Below are 23668 nucleotides of genomic sequence, written 5' to 3' on the forward strand. Positions count from 1 at the left end.
TTGTGAGCATTAAATACAGTACTATATGAGAAAGCGTTTTGTAAAATGTTCAGCTGCAAGTGCAGAAAATTCAGCCCAAACACCTTAAGCAGAAAGAGAATGTATTTGACACTCAATATGAAAACAAAGTTTCAGGTACAGCCGGATCCAGGAGCTCAAATACTGCAACTGTGTCCAAATTTCACTCTACTTTTATTCCATTTCCCTCACAGGCCCTAGCCGCACACAGGTTCTCCCTTGGTGGGCAAGGGGGCTGCACCAATTCCATTCTTTCTCCTCTAGTTTCAAGTCCACTGGGAAAGGGGAGATAGTTCTTACAACAGCCCCAGCAAAAATGTCCCTACATCTTCCTGGCTCTGAATGGATTGCCCTGGAACCAATGCAATGTTATGACTGGAAAGGAGCCCACCTCTGGAGCAAGGGGTGAAGTCAGTACCACTTGCATGGACTGAAAATGCCATGGGTTCCAAGCAGGAAATTGTGGTGCTGTTGCCAAAGGAAAGGAGAATGGATGCTGGCAGGGGTCCATGAACAAAAGGCAAATTTCCCCTGGAATGCCATAAAAAGGAAAGAGAATATGGACGTTAACACCAGTCCTAGACTAGCATCGTGGAGGAAGGCTTTCTTGGCCCTTAACAGAAATAAAATTAGGATAAGTGAAGAAAGTGCTGCTTGAAACAGGAGTTACAAACTGACATACTTATGATTTCCAGAACTGAATGAAATACAGATTTTTTTTTTCCAATTGGATGAAAGATTCACAGCGAGAAACGAGAATGTTTCGGGGTGGGGCAGAGTGGCGGGCAGCATCTGGAACTCGGAAAAGTCATTAGTCAAAGGCACCTACACCCAGCAACAGAATGCAGAGTAGCAAGGGTTGAGCTGATGAGGCTTGAGTTCTTCAGTGACCCAGAGGGCTGGAGGCTCTGAGTTCCCAGAAGTTTCCATCTTACCTTGTGAACTGGCTGCCACAGGACAAAGATCTTTCGTTTGAGTTCTTGCTGTGCCCAAAGATGGCTGCTCTCTGGAATAACCAGCTTTGAAAAAGATGATTCCAGGTGTTCCCTTCAAGGCTCAGTGGGTTAAGAACTTGACTGGTATCCATGAGGATGTGGGTTTGATCCCTGGCCTCATTCAGTGGGTTAAAGGATCCAGAACTGCTGTGAGCTGTGCTGTATGTAGCAGATGTGGCTCTGATCCAGTGTGGACGCGGCTATTTGACCCCTAGCCTGGGAACTTCCATATGCCAAGGGTGAGGCCCTAAAAATAAATAAATAAATACATTAATAAATAAATAAATAAACAAACAAACAAAAAGATGATGCCAGGAAGCCCTGCTGGCAATGGATTCTTTCAGCCTGGGATGGAGCCTGGAAGTCCAGATTTTGAACAAGCCTCCCTGCAGCCAGGCCTAGGGTTTGGGTTTCTAAGGACCTTGCCCATCCCTCCCCCGCTGCAGTCCCACTCCATACTCGATGGGTCTGTTGACACCACTGCTCCCTCTGCAGAGTATGAGCCCCAGAGGGCAGGGGCGCAGGCAGCTTTGGGTACCAGCACACAATGGCGTGGGCACCCACGAAGCACTTATTGAAGGAAGGCCGGAAGGCAGACAGCTTGCCTTTTCCTTTGTGAGCTTTTCTGGGGGGGATAAAAAATTCTATTTCCGGAAAGAGCTGCGGTGGTGCGGCAAGATCATGGCAGCAAAGGAAGAAAGGCCTCTGTGGGAGGGAAACACTCATGGTTCCCCCAGACCACACCCTCTTTTAAAAGACTCCTTGGTAACTTTCATAAGGAAGCCAGAACAGGAGGAGTGTCATTCTGTGTGGGGCACCGCATAAGCCTCGCATCCCCATTTGACAGATGAGGAAATGGAGGCAGGGGAGCGGGTCCAGGAGCACATCCTTAGGAAGTGACACAGCTGGGACTCTGCAGCCGCAGCGGGTAAGTGCTCCCTGGCTGCCTCTCGCCTCTCCCAGGTATGGCAGCGCAGTTCTGGAGAAAACATCACACGGATTTGCGCAATGTCCGTTCCCACCTTTGAAGCATCTGAGGAAAATAAATCAATAGCCAGGGTTCCTGCTGTGGATTAGCGGTAAAGAATCTGACTAGTATCCATGAGGATTTGGGTTGGATCCCTGCCCTGGCTCAGTGGGTTAAGGATCTGGTGTTGCCTTGAGCTGGGGTGTAGGTCGCAGACGCGGCTCAGATCCTGAGTTGCTGTGGCTGGGGTGTAGGCCGGCAGCTGTAACTCCGATTCAACCCCTGGCCTGGGAACCTCCATATGCCACCGGTGCGGCCCTTAAAAAAATAAAAAATAAAAAAAAAATCAATAGCGGAGGGAATCAGGGGAGAGCAAAGGGCCTCTCAAGAAAGAGACCATTGTACACCTCTCCAAACAGGCTATTTTCTGTCTACTTTTTATTCCCTGGCTGCGCCCTGAAGGTCACTTGCGACGTCCACACAGACCAGTGAAGTCACAAAAAAGGGATACTTGGCCAGGGGGTGGGGCGGGGGCGGGGGCGGGGGAGGAGGGGCCCCCGAGCTGGAGGAGGCGAGGCGACACCGCGGCGGGGCCGCCCGGCCCGCTTCCCTCCCCAAACCGGCCCAATGCCCTTCTTTCCTCGCGAGGACCACGCCCCCGAGGCTGCCCCGCGGGCCACAAACAGCCCAGGCTTCTGCCAGCCACCTTCCTGTAGCGACGACGACGGCCAGGCGGGTGCTGCTCCCCATTTCCCGGGAGGGAAGGCTCTCTTGGAAGAGCTGGAAAGGTGGGTGGCACGTCGAGGTTCCTTTCAGGCTTCTCGGGCGCACTTCCTGAGTCTGAAGCGGGTGGGGCATCCAGCCTCTGCTGGGAAAAGTATCTGATCCTCTTCTTGGGAGAGAAACAGACTTCAGCTGCTCCGCGGTGGCGGTGGCCGGCAGGGGGGAGCTGGGGAGGGGGGCGAGGAAGGCAACCAGGGAGGGGAAAGGTCTGTGTTTGGATCTGCTGAGGCCAGTCCAAGAGGACCTTCGTGTCCTCCCAGTTAGAGAAAAGAGAAAGCTGGGGTAAGGCAGGTGGCCTTTCTGGATGCTGTCTGGCTTGGGTGGCGAGGAAAAGCCACCTGCTTAGGGGAGGCACAAAGCAGGAGGGGACTGGCTGGCTCAGACTCAGGGCTGGGAGCCCTTCTCAGAGGGACCCCAGGCATCTGAAAACCCCGGAGCTGTCTGTCTTCAGAGACCCAACTCAGGAAGGAGGCGCAAGCTGGTGGCTTCCTTTGTCCCCTGTCTCTGACTGTCCTCCCCTCTGGACCAGGCAGGCCCTCCAAAAACCACTTGGTCATCCATGGCTCAAATGAAATGGGGGGCTGGGCAAGAAGGGGGGGTCTGAGGCAGACTGGCCTCGAGGGCTGGAAGTGGAAAGCTGAAGACCCAAGGAGGCAGGTGCTTTAAGAAGAGTTCTCTTTGTGTTACGAGGAAAACATCTCCTTCAAGTGTTAATTATTACCCAAGCATTCTTGGAAAAGAAAGCTTCCTGGACACATCCAAAACAATCTGTTTTTGCTCTATGTTTTTAAGGAAAAACCTGCCAGTCGGCAGAGCTCTCCTGAGGGGCAGGACAGATTCAGAAGGAGAGGGGTGGATGCCTGACGATGGAGAGCTGGAGGCCAGGGCCTGGCCTCAGGGATGGGCCCTACCCTGCACCCACTCCCTGGGGCTTCAGCGTAGGAACCAGATCACATCAGAGGTGGTTCCCTTGACGTCGCTTTCTGGATTTTCTCCTACCTGTCGCGCCTTTGTGGAGCCTTTCCTGGCCACCTCCTTCTCCCATGGCTTCAATAGCATCTTTCAGCTGACGGTCCTGAAATTTCTAGCTGCAGGTGCTCTCTGATAGCTAAGAGCTGCCAGTTCCTCAGAATTTTCTATGTACCAGGCTCTGGGCTGCGTGCCTTAGATGAGAGCTCTTCAGTGTGGTCCTAAGCCTTGGGTTTGGAGCAGACGACACCCTTTCGAATCCTGCCCTCAGCTATTACGGCACGTGAAGAGCCGGGCAAGACACCTGCCTTTCTGTGCCTCAGTGTCCCTCCTCTAGAATGAGGATGACAGTAACGTCCACCCCACGGGGTTCTCGTGAAGCTTACATGAACCAACACACACGAAGTGCTTTTAACAGTGCCTGCATGTGTGTTCAGGAAATGTTAGCAATTCTAATTGTGTCTTTTAAGCCTCACAGTCAAGCCTCTAAGGTAAGTATTATTACCTCTATTTGCAGATAAGAAAACTGAGGTTCGGAGTTCCCACTGTGGCTCAGTGGGTTAAGGACCTGATGTTCTCTGTGAGGACGAGGGTTCGATCCTGGGCCTCCCTCAGTAGGTTAAGGATCTGGCATTACTGCAAGCTGTGGCCTAGGTCGCAGATGTGGCTCAGATCTGGTGTTGCCGTGGCTGTGGCATAGGCTGCAGCTGCAGTTCAATTCAACCCCTGCCCTTGGAACTTCCATATGCCACAAGTGTGGGACCATAAAAAGAAAACTGAGGCCCATGGCGGGGGGGGGGGGAGCCCAACTAGAGTTTGCAGAGTTTGTTGTCCAGCATTTTCTGTGCTACTCTGCAGTGAAAATAACAATTACGCTAACTCTTAGAGAGTAAGCAAGTGGCCGAGTCAGGCTTCAGATGCAGCCAGTGAGTTTTGGAATCCATTTTTTTAATCACCATACTCGGTTGCCTTTCTGTTAAGGTTATGGAAAGCATAATCACTCAGCCTCAGAGTTTAATTATAATATGGCACTGGCTTTGGAGTTGGAGAGGCCTTTGAAATACAGCTGACTCTCAAACCAGCTTTTTGGAGGGAGCACTGATCCTTGTGGGTGGACTTAAAAATGTGAAAATAGCCCAATATCATATTTCCTTTAATCCTCCCAGTGACCCTCAGTGGCACTGCCAGCCTTGTGTTACAGCTAAGAGTCCATCACTTCCCCTATGATGTTGCACTTAGTACATGGGCGACTCAAAAATTCCTGAATCTTTGATGACACTCTAAGCAAAACAACTCGTGCCCACTGAATCAGAATCTCTTAGGGTGGGACCCAGGCATCTGATTTTTAAGAGCCAGAATGTGATGTGTGGCCAACATGGAGAATCCCTTCCAGCTACTCTGTCTCCTCCAAGGGCCAGAACCCTGGTTTCCAACCATCTGCCCCACAACCCTGCCGGGCAGCCACCGGCACCTCGTCTTCAGCGGGCTCAGGCTGAACTTGCCCGTTTCCCTCCTTCTCTGGGTCTGATACCACCATCCATTCTTTTAGTTTCCCCTGCTGGGAACTCGTCATCCCCGACGCCTCCTCCCCACTGCCAGTGGTACCCAGCATGTCTCCTAAACCCACGCCCTCCTCCATCTCTGCTGCCACCACCTTGGTAAAAGCCTTCATCCTTCCTGGTCTGAATCGTGGTTACTCTTGCTAACTCATCACCCTCCGACTGTCTCTCTTTCTCCTCCGCGTCTCCATTTCTCCCTGGGCTCTTCCCATCCCTTCTCCCCTGTCCTCTCCATCCCCAAAGTCTAGCCCGCATCCTTTCTCCAGCCAGACTTCATGAACTAACACAACCTCAACACTTTTCTGCTTTGAAACGTTCACCTGCACGAGCCTCCTGGCTAATCTCCACCCTCTTGAGTGCAGCAAACCCAGCCCCTCTGGTCCCAGGCTCCAAGTTCTCTCTGGAGCCTCGACTCCTCCCTGGTGGCAGAGGCCATGGTCCAGCCACATGGAATTTCTCCCATCCCCAAAAAGAACTGTGTTCTTTCACAGCCTGTGAACATGTCACAGTGTTCCTCCACCTGTAATGGGCTTCTGACCTGGCGTGGCTGAAAAACTCCTACTTGTCTTATGGGAAGCCTTCCTGGAGTCCCCCAGGAAGATGGACACTACTTACTCTGTCCTTCCCCAGCCCAAGGCTCCATCCTCAGTCACAGGATGGCATGGGATTGATTTGAGGACATGTGTCTCACCGTGAACTCCTCATTCAACGTTCCCATACTGTCTCCTCCTGCCAGCTGCAGACCCGGATGCTGGGGATAGTGAGGAATAAGACTGAGTTTCTGGCTTCAAGTCTAGCGAGCATGGCAGGGAAGAGGGGACAGGGCACTTGGGAGAGAGGGTGCTGCACCTGCAAGAAGGCAGTGGCAGCAAGCCTCATGCGGGCCTCTAAGGAAGAGGATGCAGAGAGAGCGGCAGGGGCTGAAGGGCAGAGAGGAGTCAGAGGAGATCTGGAAGGGTCACGACCCTCCCTCTTGTATCCCTCGAAACCCCCCACCCCTCGGCCAACTGTCCTGAGGCTCCGCACAGGATGGAGATGGGACTTGAGAGGGCCGTGATCAGATCTGTGGCTCAGAAAAGTCCTCATGAGTTTCCCGAGATTTTGTCTCCACCAGCACATAACACAGTTCCTGGAACACATCAGGCCCTGGAGAGACCCGGCCTGGAGAGACGCGGGGCCCAAAGAACAAAAGTGTCCAAAGCATGCTGGGCGGGGAACCCTTTGCGGGGAGGGGATGGGTTCAAGGATGCGGGGTCCCTGGGATTCCACGTTTCGAGTGACTAAGCTTCGCTTCCGCCCCCGCAGGTGCCCGACTCCTGCCATGCTGACGCTGCTCTGTGCTTACCTGCTCCTGGCGCCCGGCGCCTCCGACGCCTTGACCCACGTGGACGTGGAGCGGCCAGGCTCCCACATGGAGGAGCAGATCCGGGACATGCAGGCCAAAGTGACGGAGATCTGGCAGGAGTTGACGCAGCAGCGGGCGGCGGGCGGCGGCCAGGAGGCCGCGCTCCACGCCACCTGCTCGATGCAGCCTTCGGTCTTGCTGGACGCGGCGCAGCCCCAGGTGACCGGCCTTGTGCTCTTCCGGCAGCTCCGGCCCGGCGCCCTGCTCGAGGCCTTCTTCCACCTGAAGGGCTTCCCGGCCGAGCCCAACAGCACCAGCCGCGCCATCCACGTGCACCAGTTCGGGGACCTGAGCCAGGGCTGCGACTCCACAGGGCCGCACTACAACCCGCTGGAGGTGCCACATCCGCAGCACCCGGGAGACTTCGGCAACTTCGCCGTGCGCGACGGCCAGATCTGGAGGTACCGCTCCAGCCCGGGCGCCTCGCTCTTCGGCCCGCACTCGATCGCGGGCCGCGCGGTGGTGGTCCACGCGGGCGAGGACGACCTGGGCCGCGGCGGCAACCAGGCCAGCCTGGAGAACGGCAACGCCGGCCGCCGCCTGGCCTGCTGCGTGGTGGCCCTGTGCGGCCCCGGGCCCTGGGCGCACCAGGCGCAGGAGCACGCCGAGCACAGGAAGCGGCGGCGCGCAAGCGAGTGCAAGGCCAGCTGAGCGCCCCGCCTGGCGGCCCGAGAGAGCTCCCTCCACGCCCGGACCCCTTCCACAAGCCCTGGGATCCCCTCCAGCCCCTGACCCCCGTCCAAGTGCCCAAGATGCCCTCTGTGTGACCCCCAACTCCCCTCTACACACCCCAGGGTCCCTGTGCTCCTTGACACCCCTTCAAGAACCCAGGACCCCTCTGCACCGTGACACCTCTCCAAGTGCCCGAGATCCCCTTCATGTGATCCCAGTCCCCCGCCACGCCCCCCGCCCCCAATTTTTCTCCTCCTGCTCCCAGACACACTCTCCGCTTCTGCCGGCTGAGAGCTCCTGGAAAATCCCCACCACCCTGAGTCTCTAGCCCTGCCCACTGAGGCATCCTCTTTCATCTGAGGACCCCCCACAGATACTGAAATACCCCCATTTACCCCGAAGGTCTTCCAGAATCTCAGAGGTCCCCTTCAACCCTGACACCCCCCATCCTCACCGCCCCCAGCCCCGAGATCCCTCCACGTCCTAAACACCCTGCTATCCCCACCCTCTTTAGGTTCCTCCTAGGCACCCTGAGACCCTGCCTGAGTTTGCCCAGCACCCTCCACCCCCAAGCATTTGCACCTGCACTCAGGCGCCCCTGCCTGCTGTGTTTCCAGCTGCCCCACCCCCACCCCGGCTGCTCCCTTGGGGGCTGTTTGGCAAGGTTTTTTGTTGCACATTAAAAACTCAGCAATTCAGTACTGCATGGGGGGTCTTGCTTACTTTTTTGGTTTGTTTGAGGCTTCTTTCCCCAGTCAGCTATTTTGGGGGAATGGCAAAGACCTTTCTCAAATCCCTACAGGGCCTCTCTTCCTCCCTCCCCAGCCTTGCTGGCTGCAAGGTTTAGTCGCTGATGCTCATGCCCTTGGGTGTGGTTCACAAGAGGGAGGAAATCAGGGCCATTAAAGGAAGCGTGGTGAAAAAAATACATATATGTACACACACACACACACACACACACACAGCTTCCTGGGTGACATCCCACAGCTGTAGAATCCAAAGGAAGAGGAAGAAATCTGTGGAATGAGCTTTCCAGTGATCCAGATGCTGGAGCCACTGGCCTGGAATGAGGGGTGCACCAACTCACTGGGGCCAGTGGCCTCTCACATCTGCCTCTGTGCAAAGCCTGAAGTCCATTTCCCAGGTGGCAGAGGCGGGGCCAATGAGGCAGAGTCATTGGGCAACTTACAGGGGGTTGGCGTTGGTGTCTGAAGTTGTCAGCCTTCTCCGCAAGCAGGATAATGCCCTTTTTGATTTCTTGCTACAAAAGCCATTGGAAGCAGTGGGGTCCAAAGGCAGGTTGGTTTTGAGTAAGGCTTATGGGGGTTCTGCCTTTTGTGCGCGTGTGTGTGTGTGTGTCTGCGTGTCTTTTTTTGTCTTTTCTAGGGCTGCACCCAAGGCATATGGAGGTTCCCAGGCTAGGGGTTGAATTGGAGCTACAGCTGCCGGCCTACACCACAGCCACAGCAATGTGAGATCCGAGCCCTGTCTTCCCCCTACACCACAGCTCACGGCAACGCCAGATCCCTGAGCGAGGCCAGGGATCGAACCCGCAATCTCATGGTTCCTAGTCAGATTCATTAACCACTGAGCCACAACGGGAACTCCACGCATGCCTTTTTGAAATTATAATCTATACACAGTCTTGTGTGTTCACGTTCATTTATTGAATAGAAGTGCTCATAATAACTTTTTAGCTTCCCGGGATAGACCCACTTCCTAGCTGAGGCTTGTTCATTCCCGGTCCTCAGAAGCAGCTTCTGTTTCTCTCAGACTCTAAAAGCAGTGAGTCAAACTGAACCTTAGCCAGAAACCCATCCCTAGTGGTTATTTTGTCCTTGCTAAGGACAAACCTGTTACTTAAAAACCTTTCCTTGGAGTTCTCATCATGGCTCAGTGAGTTAAGAACCTGACATAGTGTCGGTGAAGTTGGGGGTTCAATCCCTGGCCTCGCTCAGCAGGTTAAGTATCCAGCGTTGCCATGAGCTGTGGTGCAGGCCAGCAGCTGTAGCTCCAATTCGACCCCTAGCTTGGGAACTTCCATATACTGTAGGCGTGGCCCTAAAAAGCAAAAAGTAAAAAATAATGCATGTCTAATTAATAACAATGGCTAAGGTCCAAAAAAGAGTGACCTAGTCATGGATTGGATGACCTGGTAAGGTAGTGAGTGTCCGGCAACCAGAAGGCTTCAAGTAAAGGAAAGGCTGCTACCGCTCCGGTTTGGAAGAAGGATTTCCACGTCCATTAAGAGGCCGGCTGAGATGAATTCTGCGACCCCCCGCCCCAGCTCTTGGAGGGGAGGAGACCCAAGACGAAGGAAAGACCAGCAGCCATAAGGGCAGGCAGGCATCTGGTTCTTGGCACAGAACCCGCCCACGGGACCCCACTTGGCCCCTGGAGGCTATTTTTACTCCTCTCCTCTTACAGATCTATTTTGTTAATCTCCTTATATTTGCTGTTTTGACTTCCCAGCCAGCTTGCTAATCAGTTTGCCTGTTTGACTCACAGGGTTTGCATTTGTCACTGAGACTTAAACACACACTTGTTTTGATTTCTTTTTGTAAAATTAGAAGCGTTTGATGTAATGACTCTACCTAGACACAGCTGGTAAAGTGAGAATAATGCTCGAGTTTGCACAGTTTAAACACAATGTCGACAATAATTAGAAATGCTATCTTTGGATGTTTAGGATAAGCTTTTTCTCAGAATTGCAGTGAATTTTTTTTCCAAGTGGAGCTTTTCACTGCATATATATATATATATATATATATATATATATATATATATACAGAAATACCGAAAACGTAAGAAAATAGAGCAAATCAGTGAGAGTTTTGGTCAACTTGAAAGACGGCAGGAAATAAACCAACCGATTTTAGATCTGGAGTTTTTGACTGAATGCATAAAATCTTTACATTCTCCATATTTTTCATGACCAGCCTATGATCTAATAATTTTAGGTGATAGATTGCAAGTGATAAGCTGCCCGAACCTAGGCTGCTATGCGTGGTCTTCTGTGAGGGTGGAGAGGGGAATGATGTGAATAATCAAGATAATTAATCACCTCTATCAGGAAAATTACATTTTAATTTCAGGTAACAAAAAAGATATAATCATAATACACGATGATCTTAGAATCCAATAAAGAGGGTCTATGACTGAATAAAAGCGACGTCTTTCCAGCAATCAAACTACAAAACAGCAGTTGGCTTGCTTTTTTTTTTTTTTTTTTAAATAAGTCAATTGTTTTAAATTTAATAGGCTATCACTGGCCTTCACTCAGATCCCCAAATATATTCCTGGGCTCATAGAGATTCCAGAGAGTCATCCTTGTCAGTATTATGCAAACTTTTCGGAAGCATCCCCCCCAAACTCCCAATTTAGTAAAGAGGTGAGAGGAAACGTGAGGCGGCACATCTCTATCTATCATTTTAAATTGCCTTCATGCTGTATCAACTTGTTTCGTTTTTTGTGAGCAACCGTAATATCGAGAGACGGGTCCCTTCTTATTTTTCCTGCTTCTCATTTCTAATTAGATTCACTGCCGAGGTCTCAATTGCATATCTCTGATTTTCAGATTTTTCTCTGCTCAGAGAGACATCTGGAAAACAAGGAATATATTACAGTGGTGAGTTGAGGGGCCTCTTTAGGCTTTTTGACATCCTAACCGAACCGTGGAGGAGGAAGACGCTTCCAAATGGAGGCTTCCAGAATGAAAGCAGAGGGCAGAGGGGGAAGGCGCTCAAATAGAGAACTTTTTCCAAAGAGAAATAAAGGACCAAGCCACAGGGCTACAGGAAAAATCCAGCCAGGAGAGGGCCCCGGGTTCTGCAGGGGCAGAAATCCCAGAGGGGCAAAGCCATGCAGTAATTTGAAAGAGACAGAAAAGACAGCCCCAAAGAAGCAAGGGGCTGGTCTTTTTTATTCTTTATTATTATTTTATTTTATGGCTGCACCTGCAGTTTATGGAAGTTCCTGGGCTGGAACATTGCATCCAAGCCACAGCTGTGACCTATTCCGAGGCTGTAGGTCATTGTAGTGGGATTCTTTTTTTCTTTTTTCTTTTTTCTTTTGGCCTTTGTCTAGGGCTGCACCCATGGCATATGGAGGTTCCCAGGCTAGGGGTCCAATTAGAGCTGCAGCCGCCGGCCTTCGCCACAGCCACGGCAACGCCAGATCTGAACCTCGCCTTTGACCCACAGCACAGCCCATGGCAACGCCAGATCCTCAACCCTCTGAGCAAGGCCAGGGATCGAACCTGCAACCCCATGGACGCCAGTCAGATTTGCTAACCACTGAGCCACGATGGGAGCTCCTGTAGGGGCATTCTTAACGCATTGCACCACAGCGGGAACTCCTGAAGTTCTTTAAAGAGAATGTGGACCTCCATTTGGAACAATGTCATGTTTTGTTTTGTTTTTCCGCGAGCGACCGTATGAACTGGGGTATGACTGTTCCAGTAGCAGTAACATCCAAAAATTCACTCTAACATGTGAATGATTGATATGATAACTCTTTTTTAGAACATCACATCATGATAGCGGTGTGTGTTGGGAAGAGAGGACACAGAAAGGAACAATGATGGGATAATGAATTTAGCTTGCTTAAGACTGCCATTGTGGCTCATCGGAAATGAATCTGACTGGTATCTATGTGGAGGTGGGTTTGATCCCTGGCCTCACTCAGTGGGTTGAGGATCTGGCATTGCCGTGAGCTCTGGTGTAGGTCGCAGATGCGGCTCGGATCTGGCATTGCTTTGGCTGTGGTGTAGGCCCGCAGCTTCCTGCCCTTACAAAGCCAAAAAAAAAAAAAAAAAAAAAAAGACGGCCCGCTGGGCAGGGCTTCCAGTAAGGGTTGAGCTGAATGCCACTGGGGGAGATCCCAGCTGGAAAGGCTTCGGGAACAGCTGTTTCAGGAGAAGAAAAAAGGGGGGCGGGGGGAGAGGAAGGTGGGAAGAGGAGGCATGGAGAGAGGAGTTAGGGATGAGAAATGCCTGGTTTTCAAAAACCAATCCATTTCCAGAGGCCTTAATTAAAAGAACGACAAACACTCATATGTAAAAATCCACACCTAACAGCTCTCAGGTACAGAGTGATCACAAGAAATGCAGGGTGTGCAAACAAGCTTTCATTAAGAGACCTGTCAGCTCTGTTTCATTTATCCAGACTGTTCAGCATTCTGCTGGCAACTGAGCTGGAAAAATAATGGAAGGACAGACACACTCGAAGAGGTAAACAGAGGTGGGAACGTTCCAGCTACAAAATAGGACAGATGATAAAGAGGCCAGGGAAAAGGAGAGATGAGACGGCATTTTTTTCTTAACAAATAAATAACAACACCCTGCCCCCCAACTCCACACTCATCCGTACGTAATATTTTGCCTTTTTAAAGAAAAAAAAATAATAAAACAAGTATAGACATGTGGCGTTCAGAAACAATGCTGTTAGTGGCCGACTCAAATCTATTCCCAACCTTCCTATACTTCCCAAGACCTGATTTTGTTTTAGGGTTCATCTCAGAGTCTGCATGTTCAGGAACAGGAATCCTCCCCAATTTAGAGGGTAATCTTTTTTTTTAAGGGCTGCACCTGCAGCATATGGAGGTTCCCAGGTTAGGGGTCAAATTGAAGCTGCAGCTGTCGGCCTAGACCACAGCCACTGCAGCCATGTCTTCAATCTATACCACAGCTCAAGGCACCGCCAGATCCTTAACCCACTGAGACAGGCCTGGGTTCAAACCGAGTCCTCATGGATCCTAGTCGGGTTTTTTAACTACTGAGCCACAAAGGGAACTCCCAGAGGGTAATCTTGATGAATGTAAACCCATCAGAGTAATTCCATCTTCCTTCCTAAGGCGTGGTTTAAACACAGGCATGTGACCATTTTGACCAATGAAATGTGACAAGAACTGTGTTAACACACATATACACACACAAGGAGAAACTGCTTTCTGACTTTGGACACATATGTGAAAACAGGTGATGGCTGGAGCTATTGCAGCCCTCTTGTTAGCATGAGGGTATAGATGACACCCAGGCAGGCAGAGCAGGAAGGCAGAAACCCAGATTTTTTTAACTTTCTTGAATGAACCAGCTCTGGAATGCCTTACTTCTGAAGTTCTTGTTATGCAATAGAATTCATTTCCCTATTGTCAAAGTTCCTTAAAGTATAAATGTAGCTCAGAGTACCTTGACTGATGCAGGGTTAGCTGGTGGAGCAGGGTTACAGAATGCAGCACACTTTCACAGTGACTCTTAAAAAGACTAAAGACAACCATAGGTAATTTTGGAGACTCTTTTTAATGTCTGAGGAACAGAAAAACCATGTTGGGTTCACACAGCAGAGGTGGGACAGTGTCACATTTTGTACAGGGCATTGTCAAGGTTACAGATATGACAGGGTCAACTCATGGCTCCAATTCCATCTAATAACACAAGCACCCCCATGCTGATTGGACACACAGTTTAGGCTCTCTCTCCCTATGACCCCCTGCCCGGAACCCCACACTCTGGGACTCATGGCAGGTTTCTTGCCCACAGTGAAATGTGTTGGAGTTGAGTCTAAGCCTTGCTTTCCAGATGATCCACAGCCTCTAAAGGTGTGTACCCGACCAACCGTGTGTCCAGATCAAGGCTTTTGCGGGGAAAGATTTTTCTTTTTATTGTTATCTTATGAAATCTGGCTGTGTTTTCTTTCGGTGGCTCTTATGTCCTAGGCACTCGTACTGAACATCTGCAGGGCATTTAAGCCTGGTGCAGCAGGAAAATGATTTCCATGGCTGCTGGCCTGGGCAAGCTTTGCAGCAGCAGAAGTGACCTCCTGGAGGGGAAGGTAAGGGGGTGGACCTGGGGAGAGGGGAGAGCCTGGAACACAGAAGGATGAATGGAGCACCAGGGTCTGGAGCCAACATGTGCTGCCTCGGACGTGCCTGCATCCCGCTCTCGGGGTGGCCTCTGGTGAGAGGGATTCCTCCTCTCACAGCTGGAGCTCCCCCCAGGTGCATCTGGCAAAGGGCGGGACCATCTGGCCTGTGCCTCAGCCCTCCTTCAGCCTGAGACGGCTCGAGGTATGATGGAGCCTACCCCCACTGGCGGAGCGATGCCGGGAGATGAAATGGTAGCAGGGAAGGGTCTGGGGTCTGGCCACCGGTGTGCGGGGTTCACACCTGGGAATCACAAGCCTGGCCCAAACATCCTATTTTTAGGATGATTTATACATTTTCTACCTCTTTCTCCTTGGGAGTTTCTCTTTTCCCAGAGGAAGGAGTGATTCTAGTTGTCGGGGCATCGTTGAGGTTTGGGACGTGGTATTAGGTCTTCTTGGGAAATGAACTCTTTTCAGCGCACAGAAAGGTTTGTCGTTTGAGGCGCCTTCAGAGCCTGCAGTGCCAGATGCCACCAAGAAACGCTAATTTTTTTTTTTTTCGGTCTTTTGTCCATTTAGGGCCATACCCATGGCATATGGAGGTAAGTTACCAGGCTAGGGGTCTAATTGGAGCTGTAGCCACCGGCCTACGCTACAGTCACAGCAACGTGGGATCCGAGGTGTGTCTGTGACCCACACCACAGCACACAGCAACACCAGATCCTTAACCCACTGAGCGAGGCCAGGGATCGAACCCTTAACCTCATGGTTCCTAGTCAGATTCGTTTCTGCTGCGCCACAACAGGAACGCCTAGAAATGCTAATTATATCCCCAAAGAGAGAAGCAGTGGGGGTGACCACGCTCTACTTTCCTGCTCTTGGAGCTTCGACTTGGTTCCATAGTCCTCTTCCGAGCCTGTAAGGAAGAGACTTTGTTTTTGTCTCTCTTTCCACTTTGGGGCCACAAGCTCTGTCTTATCTTTAGAACCCCAGTACCTGGTGGCACAGAGGGGGCAGCCTCAGCAATATGTTGGAGTGGGGACGGGTAAGGCTGCAGGTAGTTGGGCAAACTGGATGGGCCTGAAGCAGCTGCATTTTGCCCCTACCCCACATGGCCAGAAAACCCTGTACACAGCCTGTGTCGAATGGCTCTGCCTCTCAGCCTATTTCAGAAACAAAAAATCAAAACGCCATTAGATTCCCCTTCTTCCCTGCTTATCTACAGCACCCCCACCATCACCCCAGGTCGAAGAATCCTCTAGAATCACAGGCTGGAACACGCAGCTTTAGCAGTCAGCAAACAGGTCTCAACAGGGGCTGTGGATTTCAAACCGAAAGCCTAACCTTCTGAGCCCACCTAAGCCCCTCTCCACCTGCCAGTTGGTGCCACGGCAGACAGTGCTGCAGGCAGGATGCCAAAAACACCCATGCTGGGAGGGCCTCCCGGGCCCTGACGTGATGGAATGGAGTGGTGGGCTCTCTGGACCCATTATGCTCAATTACACCTCACGCTACAGCCGCCTCAACATTACCAAGACGGCGACCTGATTAAAAACCCCATCCGTTTCAAGCTCTTCCCATAATTTTGATCGACAACTTTAAACGCTAATAGGAAAACAGCTTATCTCTAATAAAACAAACGCTGACAGAAAGACGGATGCTGAAAACCAGCCATATGGCAGACGTGATTCCGTGCCTGGCCGTGTTCACAGCGGTGCATCTTCTGCGGAAAGAGATGACATGGAGAAGCTTGAGGACCCGCATTTAATAAATCAAACTGTGCTGGCATCATCAGAATGTTCAACGTTTGCAACGGGAGCTGTGTCCTCTCTCATGCACAGGCCTGGAGGTGTTTGGGGAGGAAGTGACTTCGGTGAGCTGTTCTGATCCTGAATTCTTTACCGTCCCTGGTGCCTTCGATGTGTCACCAGGCCCATCGCTTCCCCGTTCATGTTTTCGTGGTGCTCCTCATACCTCCACCCTCTGGCATCTCCCTGCCGTCTTCCAGGGCAGAAGCTTCGGCCGAGGGCAGGCTGGACTCAGCCGAGTCCTGGCAAAGTTTGGCACACGGCCCTTTGGCGGCTGAGCCCGGTGGGCTTGGCCCCCTCTCGTCCCTTGGACCCTCTACGGCACTCTCTTGTCGGACTCCTTCTGGTTCAGTGGCCGCCTGCTCCTCTGTCAGTTTCACGATTTCCCCTCCAAGCCTGTTTACTTCTTCCTCAGGAAGGAGCTGGGGTAACGAGGGGTGAACGTGCCTGCGTTGGTTCCCGTGACTCGGATTTGCTGGGGAGCTGACAGTGGGCCTCCCGGCATCCTCCTGAGCTGTCAGCGCCTCGGCGGCGGCGGCACAACTTTCATCTCGTTCGTGCTTCTGAGCCTCCCCTGAAACAGACCAGGGGCAGCATCAAATCTCTGGCTGACGTCAGCCCTCACATCCCCTCTCCTTCCAACCTCCTGCCCACTGTTGCAGGGCCTCTGAGATAGAAAATGCTGCTGAAGGCCACACAGGACCCACAAAAAAGAAGGCAGCCACTCTGGTGATGACTGTGCCCCTGATGGAGGGGAAGGGAGCATGCGTGCAGTCTGTAACCCACCCTTTCCAGGTGCCTGGCTATCACCTGCCTCACTCTCTGGTGGTGGCTTCTTGTGCCCATTAAATATTTAAACTAAAGACAAAGGTTTTGTAGGTTGTGTAGCTCAGGGGAGACCTGGGGCTCCGTCATCATGAAAAGAGGTTCTGGCTGCTTTCAGTGTGGGAAGCAGAAGGCGCAGTTAGGGTCAGCACCTCACTCTTCTGCTGGTGCTCCCTCAATTTCAATAACATTTTTTTGGGTCTTTCTTATTTTTTTAGGGCTGTACCCGAGGCACATGGAGGTTCCCAGGCTAGGGGTCTAATTGGAGCTACAGCTGCCGGCCTATGCCACAGCCACAGCCACAGCAACACAGGATCCAAGCCACCTCTGTGACCCACACCACAGCTCATGGCAACACCGGATCCTTAACCCACTGAGTGAGGCCAGGGACTGAACCTGCAACCTCGCGGTTCCCAGTCGGATTCGTTTTCGCTGCACCACGATGGGAACTCCTTAATAACATCTTACATGTAAGAGCAGCTTCAAGCTCCCCACCCCTCCTGACTAAATTGTTCTCCCTAAACCTGCATAAGAGAAATTTTCCAGCTGCAACTGGAGGGGGATGGGCCAGCATCTAGTCCCCGTTTTCCTTTCGGCTTGCTCTGTGATCAGGAGGACCTGTCCAGCCTCCTTTTTTCGTTGTTTTTTTCAGATACCAAGTGAGGGGCGGGACTCTCTGATCTCCCTTGCGGACCCGACAAGCAGCAGCAGCAATGCGTGCCGGGAAGAAGCATGTGGCCACTGGACTCTTAGCAACGGGATGGGTGCCTGCATTCAGCACCAACCCTGAGGTTTCCAGAAGTTAAATTAAGATTGTCTTAGCCTTCAGGTGAAGCCGTGATGGAACTGCTGGGCTGATTTCAGCCTGGGTAGGGGTGAGGGGGCCAGGGAACACTTCTTGGGTGCCCCAGAGCAGAACCCACCACCATCAGGCCTGTATCAGAGACATGCAGGTGCACTTTGAGGCTGAAAGCTGGGACTTGGGGGAGCTAAGGATCTAGAAGGTTTCAAGGAAGTTGACCCATTCTGAATTAAATAACCGTATGTGGTTTTGAGCACTTATTTACCTAATCAAGTGTCTAAAAGTTTTAAGACACTTAAAACATGGCTGAACCCTGGCAAAAACTGAGAAACTCTAGAAGATGTGAAATATGAGTGAGGGCCGATGGACCACAAGGCTGAAATGAAATAGCTCAGATGGAGAGGGGGTGGAGAGCCAGGGGGAAGGGGAGATGATTAGAGACAGCGTGGTGGGTGTGACAACCGACAGGCTGGTCGCTGAGGACGCTCAGCCAGGCAGACCTTGACTGCTGTCCCCATACCCCAGACCTCTAGTGCTTCTGATGTAGATTTGCTTCTCACATTAAAAAAAAAAAAAAGCCATTTTCTTTCTCTTTAGCCCTTTTGAGGATCATAGAAATTCCCCAGGGATGGAAATTCAACCACATCTTTGATACGGTCTCAAGCCTGTAGAGAGTCACAGACAACGACGTCTTACTCTCCCGAGACCTCACTGATCTCAATGAGGATTGTACCTGATTGAGATTATTACTTGTGTTTACAGTGAAACTTCTTGACGAGAGCAGATGACCAGCCTCAAGAGTGAGCTCCACCTCCACCTCCTCCGTGAAGCCTATTTGATTAAATCCACCCAGAAATAATCTCCCCACTGTCCTAACCCCCATGTACTTGTGTCTGGACCTCCAGGGGAACTGTGTGTTTTTAACGTTTTTACCCTTAAATTATTACATCTAATTAGCTTATAGAGACCTGTTGAAGTATAAAATCTTATTAATTTTTTTTCTTTATAGAACCGCACCTGCAGCACATGGAAGTTCCCAGGCTAGGGGGTGAATTGGAGCTGCAGCTGCTAGCCTACGCCACAGCCACAGCAACACCAGATCTGAGCCACATCTGCAACCTACGCTGCAGTTTGCAGCCATGCCAGATCCTTAACCCACTGAGCAAGGCCAGACTGAACTGTATCCTCATGGATACTATGTTGGGTTCTTAACCCAGTGAGCCACAGTGGGAACTCCCATCCGATTAATTTTTTAACTTTGCCAGTGTTCCACAGTGGGAGCTCAATAAATAGCTTATTAAGGAGTTCCCATCGTGGCTCAGTGGTTGACGAATCTGACTAGGAACCATGAGGTTGCGGGTTCAATTCCTGGATTTGCTCAGGGGGTTAAGGGACTGGTGTTGCCGAGAGCTGTGGTGTAGGTTTCAGACGTGGCTCTGATCCCGTGTTGCTGTGGCTCTGGCGTAGGCCGGCGGCTACAGCTCTGATTGGACCCCTAGCCTGGGAGCCTCCATGTGCCGCAGGAGCGGCCCAAGAAATGGCAAAAAAAAAAAAAAAAAAAAAGACAAAAAAATAGCTTATTAAATGTTTGAATCTACAGACATATACATGAATGCATGAATAAATGAATATGTGAATACATCTAGCTAAATACCATCCATTAAGAAATGAAAGCAGTCCTCGGATTTATTTGTTCCGGCTTGTAGTCAGGTTGCTAACCTAAAAACTCTTAAAATGGCACTTTCAGGAAAACAGAGATTTCTAACTCCCACAAACCTTTAGCTACATCTGAGGTAGCTCAGGGAAGCAATCACATAGTTTTCACACTAACAAATGAAAAACGTTTTCGTGGTTGTACAGGACACAAGGCAAATGCAGAGTCAAAACGAGCACGTTTCCAGCACCGTGCAAGAAGCTTTATTCAAAAGGAGTAAATTATGGTCCTTCCTGTGGCTAAATTTTTCACCAACGTGAGATGAATAAACTCCTTCTTGAAATTACTCTTATGAAATTACTCCTTCCAAGACACTTAATAGTAGATTCCGGTGCCCCTGAAAAATTAATTAACCTTATTGGTAACAACCTAACCCCTAAACCATTTGCAGTGTTTTTACTGTGGGTCAGGTTAATCTTCTCTCCCTTAATTTACGTCTAAGGCAGGGTGGTCTAATTACACTCGGGCCTTCTGGTCACCAGTCCTTTGCCTTGTGCCATTTCTTCGAGTGACATTCCACTCGTGTCCAAATGTGGGCATCTTTTTGAAATGGCGAACCTCTGAGATTACCAGGAAGACCTTTTCAACTTTTTGAAGATGAGGAGATGGGGGGCAGCACTGCTGTCATCATGACAGGTCAAGACACAGCCGCAATATGGGGAGGGACAAGGCTGTCATGCGCAGGTGTGGTTCTATTGGGTTTTTCTTTTCCTAGAAAAAGCTGAGATTTTCAGAGTCTCAGAACCATAAAGCTATAGGGGCCAGGCTCTGAGATTGGCTTATGGGTTGAAAGCAGGACTTACCGGTCCTCTTCTCCCTTTTGTTTATCTAAAGACACTGAAAAGTACACTTGGAGTTCCCATTGCGGATCAATGGGTTAAAAACCTACCTAGTATCCATGAGGATGAAGGTTCGATCCCTGGTCTTGCTCAGTGGGTTAAGGATCCAGCCATGAGCTGCAGTATAGGTCGAAGATGTGGCTTGGATCTGGTGGTGTTGTGGCTGTGGTGTAGGCTGGCAGCTGCAACCCTAATCCGCCCCTAGCCCGGGAATATCCATATGCTGTATGTGTGGCCCTAAAAATAAATAGATAAATAAGTAAATAAATAAGTAAATAAAATAAAGTAAAATAAAAATAAAAGTATACCCAAGTCATGATCAGAAGACAAAGAAACGTTACTGACAATACTACAGCTGTGGAACTCATCACTAGGCCCTCTGGCTACTTGTGGGAGCAAAACCTTCAAGTCTGTGACTTTGGGACACTGACTCCTAAGCTAAGGGAGTTTTAGTTTTCCTTTGAGAACAGACACATACCATGGCCACTTCCATAAAAGAAAGATTTCCGAGTTAGCTCAGAATAGGAAAATATTATTTCCCCCAACAGTAATTATTCTGTGCTGCTTTAACATACAGAATTAGTATCATTAATACTGATTACTAACAATACACATATCAATAATGATGAGACGATCGACTGAAACAAATGCATTGGGACACAAATAGTGTGGAAAGAAAAAATATTTTCGGTAGAAGATGAAAAACAGTAGCTCGTTGTAGAAAAGATTGCTAGTTTCCTAAAATTGTGCTGCCCACCCCCCCACCATTGGCCCAAAGGGCACATTCGTCTTCTTTTGTTAACTGGTCTCTGATGGGCTTTGTCCTCTGAGTGTGAGCTGCTTTCAGTTGGAATTAATCAGAGATGAGCAGTGATGAGGGCATCGCAGACACTGACAGCAGCTACATAAATGCTTCCTTGTTGCTACCCGTGCTGGCGAGGGCCGGGGTTGGAACAATGAGAGCTAACGATGGAACTCTGGAAGCTATCATTGTGAATCAGGCCATTCCTTACGCCACCCGTGTGGTAATCAAGCCAGGCGCAACTCCACTTCAGGTTAACAGACCAGGGCTCACCTGGGGGCTCAGCAAGCCCCCAGCAGACAGAGGGCTTTGGAGCTCCATGGGGACACTGGATGCATACAGGCCGACCACTAGCCAAGACAGGTCCTGGACTGCACAGTGGGCCATGGTGGGTGACGGGCCAGCCTTGCAAACAGCCACATGCTGCTGGCTGGAAAGCCCTGGCTTTGACTTCTGAACAGTAGGAAAAGTACCCAAGGCAGAGGCTTTCCCCAGGATTCTCCCCACATGTGCTTGGGGAACCTCTCTGTTGAAATCCACGGCTTGTCTGGGCTTCTCTTCTTACCATTCCATGAACAAATGAGTGATCCGGATGGGCTTCCAAAACACAACCGCACCGAAGCAGGACTGAGCCTTGCTGAACTCGGCTCAGTTGAGCAGCACTGTCCATGTGATCCAAAGACTCATGAGAAATAATACACAGTTGTTGCTTTAAGTTCTAAGTTTTGAGGTGGTTTGCCCCATAACAGCTAACAATAGACAGCTGGGAGCCACTGTGAGATTTTTGAGCAGAGAACACACATGATGGAAAGCAAGGCTCCGGAAGCTGTATCTTACAGCAGCAGGATGAAGAAGGGAGGGAAGTAAGGAGATTCTGGGAGGCAGGAAGACCAGCATGGAAGCCCCACCAAGGAGGTAAAGAGGTGGTAGGAATGGAGATGCCAGAAATTCTGAAGACACAGTGGCAGCAGATCAGACACGGATGGGGGAGGAAAGTGGACGTGGTTGAGGATGATACTGAGAGTGGCTAGCTAGCTGAGCCACACAAAGAAGAGGAAGCAGCAAGAATAGTGATGTCATACTTGAGAAGTCCATAGGACATGTAGGTGAGAAAGTTTGCACTTTGGGAAATAGAGGACTGTAATTCTGCAAATAGGACCCTGTAGGGAAACATATTTCAAGAATACTTTCATAGAGGTGATGGCTGAAGGCATGACTGAGCAAGAAAAGATGGAGAGGAAACATAGAAATCAGGAAAGAATCTTGACACCCACATGCTGGGTGTATTAGCTCTCTATGCTGCGTAACGCATAACCTCAAAACTTAGCAGCTTAAGACTCAGCAGCCTGGAAGACGTTTATCTGGGTGGTTCTTACTAATGGTCTGTGACATGGTTGTCATCAAAACGTTAACCAGGGAGTTCCCGTCGTGGCGCAGTAGTTAACAAATCCGCCTAGGAACCATGAAGTTGCGGGTTCGATCCCTGGCCTTGCTCAGTGGGTTAAGGATCCGGCGTTGCTGTGAGCTGTGGTGTAGGTCGCAGATGCAGCTCAGATCCCTAGTTGCTGTGGCTCTGGTGTAGGCCGGTGGCTACAGCTCCGATTGGACCCCTAGCCTGGGAACCTCCATATGCCGCAGGAGCGGCCCAAGAAATGGCAAAAAGACAAAAAAAAAAAAAAAAAAACAAACGTTAACCAGGGCTGTTGTCATCTGAAGGCTTGACTGGGGCTGGAGAACCTGCTTAGATGGTGCCCTCACGGGGCTGATGGTTGGAGGCCTCAGTTCCAGACCAAGTTAAAAGCAGGTAGGACTGCTCAAGTATCCTTGAGACCAGTCAGCCAGCTTCCTCCAGGGTGCATGATCCAAGGCAGAGCGAGCAAGGCAGACTCCACTTGTCTTTTACAACCTGGCCCCGGAGGTCCCACACTATCACCCCTGCTGCAACTGATCAGGCACATAGACCCGCCCTGATACAATGTGGGAGAAGATGACACCAGGGCACCAATACTGGGGAGGGGGGGGCACTCACTGGGGGCCTTCGTGGAAGCTGACAACCACACTGGGGGTGGAGGAAGAAGATAAGCAAAACTCAGAAACATGTGAAGGGCAGTTTAATCGGGGAAATACGACCGCTACTTGAAGAGATCTGGTTCTCAGCCCTGTTTCTTCCTCTGGCGTCTGAAATGAGCCTTCGCTCCCCTTCAAAACACAGCGCCTCCAGAAGGTGTGCCTGGTAAAGAAGCTTTTTTTCTCCATTCAAGTGATTCTCAGACATGCCAAGTGATGTGTGGAGATTCCCCTGAGGTGGGCAGTTTCATCTCACCATCTCACGGCAAAGGAAACAGGCTGAAGTTACTAGTTCAAGTTCTCACAGCCAATATGATGTGGCGCTGGAATGTGAACCCAGGTTGCTCAAATCCTGAGCCTCACCTTTTTTTTTTTTTGGTTTTTATTGCTGCACTCGCAGCATATGGAAGTTCCTAGACTAGAGGCTGAATCAGAGGTGCAGCTGCCCACCACAGCCACAGCAACGCCAGATCCGAGCCGCGTCTGCAACCTACACCACAGCTCAGGGCATCGCTGGATCCTTAACCCATTGAGCAAGGCCAGGGATTGAACCCTCATCCTCATGGATCCTAGTCGGGCT

The 23668-nt window shown here is 50.6% G+C and overlaps 2 protein-coding genes across 7 annotated transcripts in view; one reads left to right on the plus strand and one right to left on the minus strand.

The window, feature by feature from the left end:
- On the plus strand, positions 2551-8074 carry SOD3 (superoxide dismutase 3). Of its 2 annotated transcripts, XM_021100523.1 has the most exons (2): positions 2551-2768; positions 6597-8074. In XM_021100523.1, exons 1-2 carry the CDS (start codon positions 2608-2610, stop codon positions 7345-7347), a joined length of 912 nt encoding a protein of 303 aa, XP_020956182.1. In that variant the 5' UTR covers positions 2551-2607; the 3' UTR covers positions 7348-8074.
- The window catches only part of CCDC149 (coiled-coil domain containing 149), a 106394-nt gene continuing 96373 nt past the window's right edge, over positions 13648-23668 (minus strand). For all 5 annotated transcript variants that reach the window (XM_021100561.1, XM_021100560.1, XM_021100557.1 and 2 more), the window contains one exon: positions 13648-16613. In XM_021100561.1, the coding sequence (XP_020956220.1) occupies positions 16180-16613 (434 nt within the window). In that variant the 3' untranslated portion in view covers positions 13648-16179. The remainder of the gene's footprint in view (positions 16614-23668) is intronic.

The sequence above is a fragment of the Sus scrofa genome, chromosome 8, assembly GCF_000003025.6.
Source record: "Sus scrofa isolate TJ Tabasco breed Duroc chromosome 8, Sscrofa11.1, whole genome shotgun sequence".
Lineage (NCBI taxonomy): Eukaryota > Metazoa > Chordata > Mammalia > Artiodactyla > Suidae > Sus > Sus scrofa.

Bases quoted from the DNA above. Each gene is read 5' to 3' on its own strand.
- SOD3 (XM_021100523.1), top strand. From the start codon at position 2,608: ATGCCCTTCTTTCCTCGCGAGGACCACGCCCCCGAGGCTGCCCCGCGG. The intron at 2,769-6,596 runs GTGGGTGGCACG...CCGCCCCCGCAG, and splicing joins CTCTTGGAAGAGCTGGAAAG to GTGCCCGACTCCTGCCATGC.